The sequence below is a fragment of the Anarrhichthys ocellatus genome, unplaced genomic scaffold (assembly GCF_004355925.1).
Source record: "Anarrhichthys ocellatus isolate YVR2014 unplaced genomic scaffold, GSC_Weel_1.0 scaffold85, whole genome shotgun sequence".
NCBI classification, from domain to species: domain Eukaryota; kingdom Metazoa; phylum Chordata; class Actinopteri; order Perciformes; family Anarhichadidae; genus Anarrhichthys; species Anarrhichthys ocellatus.
Window position 1 is genome coordinate 129,354 of NW_022280115.1, and position 13,227 is coordinate 142,580.

At 43.0% G+C, this 13,227-nt stretch overlaps 1 protein-coding gene across 4 annotated transcripts in view; it reads left to right on the forward strand.

Annotated features, from left to right (window-relative positions):
• The window catches only part of LOC116398548 (casein kinase I-like), a 33,122-nt gene that overhangs the window by 11,539 nt on the left and 8,356 nt on the right, over positions 1-13,227 (forward strand). For 2 of the 4 annotated variants that reach the window (XM_031874941.1, XM_031874943.1), the window contains exons 4-8: positions 1,330-1,478; positions 1,580-1,814; positions 6,172-6,257; positions 6,363-6,447; positions 6,596-6,744. In XM_031874941.1, coding sequence (XP_031730801.1) covers positions 1,330-1,478; positions 1,580-1,814; positions 6,172-6,257; positions 6,363-6,447; positions 6,596-6,744 — 704 coding nt within the window. The remainder of the gene's footprint in view (positions 1-1,329; positions 1,479-1,579; positions 1,815-6,171; positions 6,258-6,362; positions 6,448-6,595; positions 6,745-13,227) is intronic. The other 2 variants (XM_031874942.1, XM_031874944.1) reach the window with 1 other exon arrangement.

A 13,227-nucleotide genomic window follows, 5' to 3' on the forward strand; every position in this document is an offset into this window, starting at 1 on the left:
ATGCAATGCAGACTTTGGGAGGATGTCGGCAGCCATTTCCTATTTCACACTTTCTTTCCACTGTAACACGTGGGAGGTTCATGCTATCCCCCCTATTGTGCCGACACAAACCAATATGTGTTGTTCGTGCAGCAGCAAACTCAAGACCACTGGATGGGTTTCCAACCTGACAAATTAATTTCTTTGGAACTCCTGACCTAGCCAGAATAATTGCTACTTGATATTGAACCCTGGGTCTCTTGTGCACCAGAGAGTAGAATACAACAGCATGCAGAGCAGCAGCTTCAGTCCTCTGTGTGTGTCTCCACAGGAGGTGATCAGGCACAGTATTGAGGAGGACTAGGTATCAGAAAAATCGAATTGATGGCCACTGTTTACCCTATTTTTGTGCACCGCTGCAATAATTTTACCATATCATTAATATCTTCTGCTCTCATGTTTCACCGAGTGTGATGGAGCTTCACCTCACCTCACACACACACACACACACAGAGCGGAACAGAGGAGAGACGGGTAAAGTGAAGGCTGCCGGTACGTCTTACCACCTGTGTGGGGGCAAAATTGTTACAGCATAGTATCGCGATATTTAGCGTGGCAATGTTGTAGCGATACAGGATCTTTTGTTGTATAAACTACTAATATTGCAATTAGGGATTAACTGATCCACTGCACTTTTATAAGTCACGGTTTCATAACAATAGGAATTGAAGAAGTTACAATTACTATGATTTCCTGTTTCCTGCATTGAGATAGTTGCTTGTGTGTGTTGTGAAATCTCCTATTTGGCGAGTCACGTGTGTGTCCACCTGGACTCAGGAATGAACAGATTAGATGTTGAAGGTCAAAGGTCAAGGTCACTTTCTGTACCATTCTTGTAATATCTTGAGTGCCTCAGGCGAATTTCTTTAAAGCTGGTGCAAACCTCCACCTGGACTCAAGGATTAACTGAGTAGATTTTGGTATTGATCACTGTGACCTCACAAAACAAAAACAAAATGATTAAGTTATGATATTTTGGACATACATGGATGTAAACTGGAACTTGACAGGTTGGCCGGTGCATATAACCGTGAGGCAGTAATTCCAGTTTTATGGTGGAAGATGAATTTAGGAGTTTCGCAGCCTAAGAAAAGAAGCTGCTCTGTGGTTTGGTGGTACGGCAGCACATACATCTCTATTCCTTGCCAGATGGCAACAGGGGTCGAGGCAGCCATTAACTTTTAATATCTTTTGGACTCTGCGCAGGCACCTCCCCATACCGATATCATTGATCAATGTATGGCGTTTATACATAAATGTATTCTGACTTTCCTTTATCTGTTCATCCAGAGGGCGTACCACAGGTGTTTTACTTTGGACCATGTGGTAAATACAATGCTATGGTTCTGGAGCTACTGGGACCAAGCTTAGAAGATCTGTTCGACCTCTGTGACCGGACCTTCTCTCTAAAGACTGTACTTATGATAGCCATACAACTGGTAAACACATAACATTTTTTTATTATTCAAAATCTCAAAAACACTTTTAGTTTAGTGTTGGATTACTTGGCTCTGCATCTTCGCTCTGTCCTTTCCCTTAGATAACCCGTATGGAGTTTGTCCATACCAGAAGCCTGATCTATCGAGACGTGAAGCCTGAAAACTTCCTGGTGGGCCGACCTGGCTCCAAACGGCAACACACCATCCACATCATAGACTTTGGCTTGGCGAAAGAATACATAGACCCAGAGACCAAGAAACACATCCCATACAGAGAACACAAGAGTCTGACTGGAACTGCAAGATATATGAGCATCAATACACATCTGGGGAAAGGTGAGCTGCTCCGTCATGATGCATGTGCACACGTATACAACTCTTAACGCAATCACAGTAACATTAGCTTGTTCATTGATGCAACTTTAGCCGTGTTTGGCTTCTGCAGCAGCAGTGATCTACTGAAAGTAGTGTCACAAAGTTTGACCTAATTCATTTGCTTTTCAAGGCATTGTAGCCAACAGAGTGCAATGAGCGTCAATTCACCCATATGTATGTTCTTCTCTTTGTAAAATCCCGCCACCGACGACATGTTGATGCACGTCATGGCAAGTGGCAAGAAATTGGCACATGGCAAAGGCCAAAGAGAGAGAAAATGATAAGGGCTGCAACTAATTAGGGCCCGAGCAACCGACAACGTTGGGCCTGCGAAGGCCCTATTGAAACTGTAAGGGGTATTGTCATTATTAGGGCCCGAGCAACCGACAACGTCGGGCCTGCGAAGGCCCTATTGAAACTGTAAGGGGTATTGTTATTATTAGGGCCCGAGCAACCGACAACGTCGGGCCTGCGAAGGCCCCATTGAAACTGTAAGGATTATTAGGGCCCGAGCAACCGACAACGTCGGGCCTGCGAAGGCCCTATTGAAATTGTAAGGTTTATTATTTTTGGGGCCCGAGCAACCGACAACGTCGGCCCGCGAAGGCCCTATTGAAACTGTAAGGATTATTAGGGCCCGAGCAACCGACAACGTCGGGCCAGCGAAGGCCCTATTGAAATTGTAAGGGGTATTATTAGGGCCCGAGCAACCGACAACATCGGGCCTGCGAAGGCCCTATTGAAACTGTAGGGGTTATTATTATTATTCAGATATTTATTCAAGAACATTGAGCGCATATTGGGGATACTTGCCATACCCCAAAACTCGCCAGATTTTGGGGACTTGTCAGGCCTGGTGAAAATAGACGTATGAAAAAGGATGCATCTTTCTGCGTAACAAAATGGCTCTCTAGCGCCCCCTACAAGTCGGACCGGTGACGCCCCATGGCCAGTATGTCCGATTGACTTGAAATTCAACACACATGTCCGACTCCGCTAGATATACAAAAAAGCTTCTCAGACCCCTAAGCTCCGCCTCCTTAGATTTTCCGCCATTTTGAATTTAGTGTAAAACCCATTTCTGCAAACCCCTCCTACATGCTGGGTCCGATTGCTACCGAATTTGCTGTGAATCATTATTGGATCTATGTCATCAGGAGTTATCAAAAGCTTTTTGATATTTCTTTGCACTTTGAAGATATGGACCAATGAACTTTTTAGGGTGTGGCTTATATTTCAATACACATAACTTCTCAACCTTTTGTCCTACAATTACCAAATTTCCAGCATATGTGCACATCGCATCCTGTAATATACCCTGAGAAGTGTTTTGCATTCAACCACTAGGGGGCGCTACAGTAAACCCGCGAAGTTGTGCTTTTTGTCACTTTTTGCATTTTTCAGCCTTCGTTCTTTAACGAACTCCTCCTACAGATTTTAAGCCATCAACTTCTACTTTGGTCAGGATGCTCTTAAGACCTTTGTGATTAAAAGTTATTAAAATCGTGCGCTTTCATCGAAGAACCTTGCCGTGGCGTGGCGGCCATTTTGCCTCATTGTTTTTGAAAAAATAAGTTCTTATAAGTTGTTATCACTCCAAGGTACATTATCCAATCCGCACAAAACTTCTTATGCATGATGCTACTTCAAGCTTGAACATACGTCAATTGAAAAACATTCAACAACTCATAGCGCCGCCTACTGGCTAAAGAAAATGTCATATTTTGTACTTTTATTTATACCTCCTAGCCAGGTGACTTGATGAGTTTCAAATTTGGTAAGGATAGCCTTAAGACATTGATGATGCATGATCATGAATATTGTGCGCTTTCGTTCAACGCTGTTGCCGTGGCGACGCATCGTATCCATGAAAAAGGAAGCTGATGCTTTAGTGGGTTGGGATGGTCAAAAACTCATGGAACTTTGTACATGTGTCATAGGTCATAGGAAGACATAGTGTATATGAGTTTTTGGCTTGGCCGTTTTAAATTGCCTCTATAGCGCCCCCCACAATATTTCAAAAGAGCAGCCCCAGCGCTACGTTTCAGCTACATGTATGAAACGTCGTATGCAGATGTATCCTATGGAGACTTAACAATAAGTCTCTTGAGACCATGCTCTAAACCCTACCGGAAGTCGTCCATTTTGATTTATGTGTCATTTTTCCATCGATTTTGGCCTATTTCTAGTCGCTATACTTTAACGAACTCCTCCTAGGGACTTCATCAGATCCTGTTTAAATTTTGTCGGTAGAATCTCAAGACCGTTGTGATTAAAACTTATCAAAAGCTTTACGTTTGACGGAATCGTTTAGCCGTAGCGGGCGGCTGCTTTACGTGATTCCCCATGAAAAAAGCTGATGTAACTCAGCTGAACATGTTCCAAACAGTCTCAGACTTCACATGCTTGATAACACTCATGGCCTGAGGATGTCTACAAGCTAATTTCCCCTAATACTCACAGCGCCACTTGCTGGCGAAAGGAAATCTGAATTTTGTGATAAACACCTCCGATTTACATGACTTTTACACAATGTGGTTTACATTTGACACATGATGCATGTTTGCACACATTCTGTAGTGCCAGGCAGAGGATACAGGAAGCATCGGACTATTTGCAAAGCATCATTTCCAGCATCAGGCGGTCCACGCGGGATTAAATCCGTCTCACTCGCGGACGCGCCGTCAGGCGGTCGTGGACATTCTCGGCCGCACAGGCCGGAGTCCCGCCGGCACCCCCGACGCGCTGCAGATTGCGAGGGCCCGTTCATCGCTGCTCGCACCTTTAATTTATTGTTATTATTGTAGAGTAATATGTCAATTACTGTTTGATTAATCTATAAAATATTGGATAATTGTGAGAAACCCCCTCCATAATTGACCCTTTGCTAAATCCAGTCCCTTGATTGAAGACTGGCCATTCATAACGTAGCATCATCCAGCTCTGACCAGGGCCCAACATCTATCCCGCTTTGCTCCATAGACTCTCATCAGTGGTTTCAGATGTTCTTCATCTTCAGGCTGGTTTAGTGGATTTGGAGCTCATCATGGTTAAACGTGTGATAGTGATACTCGTTACTCGGAGAGGTTGGAAGGAGATATATATATAGCTAATATAAAGCTAATATTAGAAGAGTACATGAGAACATCATTAACAATCGTTAGCACTTCTATGGTACGCTAGCTACAGAAGCTACACATGCTGCTTTTGCTTTTTAATGATTGTAACAGTGTATAAAGAGGAAAAGTGTTGTTCTTTAACTTCATTGTCGTCTGTCTGGATCTCCAGGTGATGTGGTGGTTCACTTTTACACTGTGACATGTAGCTTTAGCTTCTATCTTTATCTTTTTAACATGTCTTCACTGCTGAATCAGTTAGACATCCTGGATATATCCTTCAAATATATTGTAGACCCTTCTGTCTGCTTCTCTCTGAAATCGCATGGATGATAATCATTCAGAGAGCAGTTAGTGACAGTGTGGTAGCTGGTGGTGGGGCTTAGCAAAGGGTCAAAAGGAGGTCAAAATTAAGACACAACCAAGCAGTAACCTCAAGGTCTGAAAAGTGAAGACAATGGAGAAGTGTCTGAAACTTGCATTTTTTCAAATGTCCATCAGGGGGCGACTCCTCTGGTTGTATAGAAGTCTATGAGAAAATGACTCTACTTCTCTCTTGATTTATTACCTCAGTAAACCTTGTAAACATGAATTTGTTGTTTCAAGTCTTCTTCAATACACCATGATTTTAATTTAGTCACAAACCAATGGGTGACGTCATGACGACTACGTCCACTTACATTCTATGGACACAACGTGCTCAACTCACTATTAGACCTCAAAGACTGGGTGCTGGATGTAGATATTAATAACAGGAAAGACTTTTTAATATTGTCTCACGGACGTGGATTCATACACGCTCAAGAAGGGCGTTTTGCCCAAAAAGTCGATTGAGAGTGGCGTTCTAGTCTCTCCTTTTTTTTTATCGTGGCTAAATAATTAGTTTTTCATTCACCGAGGTCAGTCAGTCATTTATTTAATATAAAGGAAAGCCGCAAATCTTCAAATTTAAGGGGCCGAAACCAGAAAATGTTTCACGTATTTGCTGAATAAATAGCTGAAAACATCAATGGATGGTCAAAATTGTAGGTTATTAATTTCTTGTATTAAAATAAAAGGGGGGAGTGTCAGAGCTCTCACGTTCTCATCCCACTTGAGTATGCAGGCCTGCTATGCACGTCCTTGGGCTTGACAGCAACTTTCAATCAATCATGTCGTGATTGAGAGTAATTGAAGCCTTTTGTTGTGCTTCTGTGTTTCAGAGCAAAGCAGGCGGGATGACCTGGAAGCTCTGGGCCACATGTTCATGTACTTCCTGCGAGGCAGCCTACCCTGGCAGGGACTCAAGGTGAGGAGGCCGTTGACCAACCGTCCAGTGTGTTAATCAGTTCAGCCATCTTTGTTTAATTTCTCTTTCATTACTGTTACGATTAAATGTCCCTTCCTTCACTAGGCTGACACTCTGAAAGAACGTTATCAGAAGATAGGAGACACGAAGAGAGACACACCCATAGAGGTCCTCTGTGAAAGCTTCCCAGGTTTGTACTCACGCACTCCTCCACAAAGAAAAAGTCTGCGTTTCTGCGCAAGTGTGATTTATGATCAGGTTAGCATATGTTGATCAAATCTTGTGTCTGTGTGTGAATGTGTGCGTGTGTGGGTTCGGTGCCTGTGCGTATGTAACAGAAGAGATGGCCACCTACCTGCGGTACGTGCGTCGGCTGGACTTCTTCGAGAAGCCAGATTACGACTATCTGAGGAAACTATTCACGGACCTCTTTGACAGAAACGGATACATCTTCGACTACCAGTACGACTGGACTGGAAAGCCACTGGTGAGTGTGGTCTGGGTTTAGGGCCAGGGTCAGTGTTGAGAGGTCAGTTCAAACATTGAAGCATAATCATTTGGACAGTGGTGGGCCGTCAGGGCCAGCTAAGCCTTCTCTGCTGGCCTAAACAGAATCACAAAGTTATAGCTATTTTATAATTTTATAATTTTTCACAAATACACAACATGTATGATAATTTTTTTTTCCCCATTAGCTTATTTTCTCATTGCACAGCTCCTGTGTTCCTCTGTTGCTCTGCTTCCAGCACAGCTTGTTTTAACGAGAGCTTTCATCCAATCAGATTCAGCCCCTATGTCTCTATGTAAGGAGAGAGGCCCGAGGTGCTCTAGGTAGACTTTGCAGATTAAAGTATATGGGGGCGATATTGTTGATTGTCATAGTCTTCAACCAATCAGATCTTTAGTTTGACATGTTGGGCGTATTCTTTGACGTGCAATTGGCACAGAGGTAGCGTGCTAAGTACGTCTGCATTAACGTACGGCTGGCTCTGCATTAACGTGCAGCGCAGCATTAACGTGCGCCGTGATTGGTCAGTGGGCCAGCATGACTTTTTTCAAACAGAATGCTAGCTAGCAGATCTTAGTATTTAGTAAGAGCTCAGGTTGAAACATATGTAAGAGAAGTTATGACATTTTTAGAGTTTTGCTTGGTGTAGATTCTTTTTTTTTTACCTAGGTGTGTTTTTTTAACACTCAATGGCTGAAAGAGGAGGAGAAATGGATTTTGCTGGCGGAGTTACTGACAAAGCCTTTCTCGAGGACATTTCAGGAAAAGCGGGAAATCATAACAAAGGGACGGCCAACCCCGCAGCTAGCAGCCTTGACCCAGCAAGTAAAAGGATTTGTGCGTCACTTTCAGTCCACCAACTACAAACGTTATGCCTGGCTGACAGCATCGGAAAAGAGTTGCAAATTGTATTGCTGTGAATGCCTTTTATTTGCGACTGAGCGTCTTGGTGTTTGGAGCCATTTTGGATTTGCTAACCTGGATCGCCTTACCAAGGCTTCAACAAGACACAAAAGAACGGCAGGACACTTGCAAGCTACGGTGCTCTTGAAAACGTTTGGAGAGACTCGCGTGGATCTACAGATCAATGAACAAGTTCGCAGGGAAACGGGGCTCCACAACGAAAAAGTTAAGAAAGAATAGGGAAATACTGAAAAGACTGATAGATTGTGTCATCTTTTTGGGTAAACAGGAGCTCTCATTCAGAGGACACGACGAACGTAAGGAGTCCACAAATAAGTGGAACTATGTCAAGCTACTTTCCTTTGTGGCACGACACAGACTTGCACTACCACCTTTCCACGGACAAAGTGTTCACCGGGACATCAGGCAAAATACAGAACGACCTGATCAGTGCGATAGCTGAAGTGATGGGAGAGGAGATCAGACGTGAGATAAATCAAGCGCCCTTCGTCGCTGTTATGGTGGACGAAGCGACTGACGTGAGTAATAGAGCGCAGCTGGCACTGATGGTCCGTTATGTGACATACCGGTGTCAAGGAAAGGTTTGTCAGATTTGACGACGTTACCGGCAACAAGAGAGCCGATGACATTGCTGATCTTCTCATCCGATTTCTGGAGGACCACGATTGTCTGGACAAAGTCGTGGCTCAGTGTTTTGATGGCGCAGCGGTCATGGCATCTGGACTTAATGGAGTGCAGGCTAAAGTTAAAAAGAAGGCTCCTCTGGCTTTATTTATACACTGCTATGCCCATCAGCTGAATTTAGTGCTGACTCAAGGGGTCTCGAAGCTGAGAGAATGTAAAATCTTTTTTTCACATCTCAACGGCCTCGCTGCGTATTTTTCCAGGTCCACAAAGCGCACGCAGCTGCTTGACGACATCTGCCAGCGGCATCTTCCTCGTGTGGCACCAACACGGTGGCAATATAGCTCCAGACTGGTCAACACGGTGTTTGAAAAGAGAGCTGCCCTGCAGGAGCTTTTTGAGCACATTCTGGAGCACCATGACGAGTACGACGAGGAATCTGTGCGCTGTGCTGACCACTACAAAGCCCATCTGGAGAACTTTGAGTTTTGTTTTTTGCTGTCCACTTTCCATGGGATTTTTAAGTATTCGATGTGCTGTTTGGAGTACTACAGAACAAAAAACTGGACATACATTTCTGTCTGAAAAGAGTGGATGAGTTTTGTGACACTATTGAGAGAGAAAAGGGATGGTTTGCTGACATTTTTTAGTCCACTGTGTGTGAAACAGGTGCCCCAAGCGCACGGAGAGGCCAAGCGCAGGGAAACATTTGTGCACGGTACCAGAAACTCCACAGCGATATCTTGGACAACATTCTTGCCCAGGTATGAAATCGGTTCAAAGACCACGACAAATGAATGTTTCTCTCCCTCCTCGACCCCCAGCAGTTTCAGACCATATCGGAAGAAATTCCCGGATTCGGCCTTCTCCAGCCTAACGCAGAGTCATGGAACTCTGTTTGATGATCTGACTCGGCTTAAAACAGAACTGACTGTAATGTATGCCATGACTGGCTTTGAAGGAAAAAGCCCTGCTGATCTACTGGCTTTCCTTCAGCAGAAAGATCTGGTGGAGAGCATGCGTCAAGTTTACGCACTGGCATATTTGGTGGTGACGATCCTGATATCGACTGCCTCTGTCGAGCGGACATTTTTAGCCCTAAAACGGATCAAAACCTATTCCAGAAACCATACTGGGGAGGCTCGGCTGTCATCACTGGCGTCTATGGCAATCGAGAAGGACCTCTTATTGGAACTAAAACGCAGGGATGTACTGTACAACCTCGTCATTGAACTGTTTGTAAACAAAGACAGGAGGATGGACTTTGTCTGTAAATAGTGAGAAGCATTTGGTAAGTAAACTGCTTTTGTGTTTTTACATTTGCAGTAGCGTTGTGTTAATTTGTCTATAGTGTTTTTATTATATAGTTAATATCGTTCCCTCTGATGTGAATAATATTTGAATGTCCCGTGCTCTTGAGTGTGCGGTGTTTTAGTGCCGGAGTTTTGATGGATTGTTTTGTCATGCTTTGTTGTAAATAAATGTGACTGGTTCTTGTGAGTTTGTTCTTGTCATTGTGTTAATTACATTGATTTTACTATATGCATTCTCCGTTAATGACGCAGCATCCCGTCATGCGCGTATTCATGTATCTGCACTCTGCAGTTGTAGGTGTTGAGCTTCATGTAACATTTTATTTCACTTGTCAAATATTGCAGTGTTATGTGAATATGAGGTGTTTACACGAAACAAACAATAACCCGTAGCTGTGGTGGTTCAACTGTAGTAAGACGGTACAGAAGGCCCAGGTAGAAAATGCACGGCCCGCCACTGCATTTGGAGGATCTACTGTGTAAAAAGGAACCGTTGAAGTAGTCAGGGGTTGCATCCCAAGTCTCTTATTTGATACTTCCTCGTACCTTGTTTGAACCGGAAGTCGTTCTGGTGTGTCATCTTGAAGGCCGTCTGTCTCACAGCTCTTCTTTCTGCTCTGAGGAGCAGCCTTTTTGTGACCGATACACCTCCTCACTGGATCAGTTATTGATTGGATGCTGCAGCTGCTATGATGGATCTGATGCATCTCAGCATCATACCAGATTCAACTCAAGTGTATCACTCCTAAATTTCATATTTTATTTGTTTTCTGATTCACCCTCTAGTTAAAAATCTGTGGTCTGAAAAACAAAAGGCCACAAACAACTTTTTTTCATTCATTAGAAAGATTTCTTTTCATGATCTTTTATTCAGTGTGGCTTTGTAGCACAAAGGCAGTAAAACTGCCTGTGCCAAAGCATACTGTATATTATCCATCGGGCTTCATAATAATAATAACTAGAAAATTCCTAAAGAAATTTTGACAGTGTGACTTCTACTGCCCGAAGAAATCGCAATATATACACACGCCAATGTTACCGGTAGTGTCATTCAGGTTCAATTGAGATAGTGCTACTCTCTTTTCTGCATTTTAGATTCATACTCTTGGATTGAATCTTGTATTTGTGGGGCTTTTATTTTGAAAGGGTGGGACTGGGTGGCTGAGAGAGGGGGAGAGGAGACAGAATCATAATGTTTGACACTAAAATGAGAGGCTTCATCACAAGCATTCCAGTTAGAATTCATTCTGTGGGGCTTTTAATTTGAAATGGGGGGAGGGGGGTGGTGAGAGGGGAAAAGTCCTCTAAAAATATCTGAGACCTGAATGACTGTATGATAGAGAGAGACAGGCAGAAAAATAGACAGAGAGGAGAGAGAGACAGAGTGAGTGAGACAGGCAGACAGACAGTTAGATGGATTGAGTGAGTGGGAGAGAGAGACAGGCAGACAGACAGAGAGCGAGAGCCTGCATGCGTGTGTGTAACTGGTTGCCATGGTGAGCCACGCACCTGGTGTTAGAGGCAGACTGATTAAGAAACGTTACAGTAAACAGGGATTTTGAACAAAACCCCTAACTCCTTTTAACAAATTAGTAGGAGTCTGAGTGCCAAAATATGGATACTGTGAGAAAGATAAGACTCTGGCAAACGCGGAGATGTGTTTTTTATGTTTGTGGTCTTAAAAATGTGAGCTCAAGCGCAATAGACAAAACTGGTACCGTCTGCTTTCTTTGAGAAATGAGTGATGAGATTTAACATGGAGTCTAATGGAGCAGTTGGTTGGAGTTCATGTCGCTCTGCGGCTCTTTGAGCCAAATGTGTAAGTCTGTTGGATTCCATAGACACTTTACTGCGACCAGCACAACATTTCCAACCTTTTTGGCCAAAATGGTGTATAAAGAGTAAAAATAGTGGGAGCTAGAGCAATTTGTTTGGAAAAATCACAGAAGATTTTCAAGCTCCGCTCCACTCTGACAGTTATGCTCTCACTCTAGCTCTTAACGAGCCATGCAATGCACACCCATTATAAAATCTGAAACGGACCCAAAATTTTCCTGAAACTTAATCTGTGACTTCATGAAAACTGTGCTAGCTATCAAAATGTCCCTTTGGCTCAATAAAGTGCAGCGTTTTGTCTATATTTTAAACTTTGAATCATGTTTCTATGTTAATGTACGGCTAGTCAATATGGGCCCAAATTTAAGTGTTTTTTTTAGCTCTCTTCACGCCGTAACCCCATTCAAGTGAATGGAGAAACTTTGCTCCATTTTTGGGGATTTTCGGGAATTTTCGGGAAAACCGCTAGGCGAATCTCTCCGAAAAATTGATTGCACGCTATTCCCGATCAGGCCGCACGTTTTGATATATTTTTCACGCCGCTGTTGTCAACGCTGTGTGAGGAGAAGCGCGCCAAACTTTTGGATAAACCTGATTATTATTATTATTATTAGTAGTAGTAGTAGTAGTATGATTAAGCCCGATGGATAATTGTTGGAATGCTGTTAAGCATTCTTTATTCTTCTTTTTATTATTATATTTCTTCCGTCCCACCTCTTCTGCTCCTTCATATTTTAAGCTACAGAAACCGTTCAACTATCAAAATGTTCAGCTCTTTAATGACATTTATGCTATGACTTTTCATATTTCTATCTCTTATGCTTTATGAATTATTAAGCTTTTTGCAATTTTTATTTTGAATGGGATTTCAATGGAGAAAATGTTCAAATCCTCTTAAACTTCTTCAAATTTCAAATCCTTCAACTTCCTCATATTTTCAGCTTCCGACACCATTTCAACTTTAAAATGTTGAGAAAACCCTGATCTATTGCCACATTATTCAGCATTTTTATATCTTTTACACTTTTTGAACTGCAGCAATTTAACTTTTATGATTTTTCAGCCCTTCTCTGACTTTATAATGGGTGTGTATTACGCAGCTTAGAGTGCGTGATGTCACTGCTAGAGTGAAGAGCAGCTTGAGATTCATGTGAAAAAAACATTTGTATTTTGCCACTGTGTCCACAATCTTCACTCTTCATGCATCATTTTTGATGGAGAAGTAGCTAATCTTGTCCTTGTCGTAGACAAATGACTGTGGAATCCCACAGATTTACACATCTGACACAGAAGCCTATAATTGAGAGGAAAACCAACTTTCTGCTCCATAGAGACCAATGTTAAATTTTGCTTCAAAAACATCTTCCACGGAACACGGTACCCATTTCTAGATCGCCAGTTCAGCCACATTTTTTACACTACAGACACAATTTTTACAGGATCTGTTCTTCAACTCATCCTTCCTCTCATTTAGTAATATCGGAGCAATAGGAGCTACGGTTATGGGAGTTTTGAGGATTTGTTTGAGAGGTGTTTCTCTGTTTTATCTCCATGAAAAGGCTGCAAGGACACAGGTGTTTCTGATTAAGCTAATTAGTGACGTTGATAAACACAGAGAGGCACTGGCACATGCACTCCTCCCCCTCTCTCTCTCTCTGTGTGTGTGTGTCTCTCTCTCTCTCTCTCTCTGTGTGTGTGTGTCTCTCATACAGTCATTCGGGTCTTGGAGACTTTTAGACGACCCCCCCCCCCCCCCCCCCCCCCC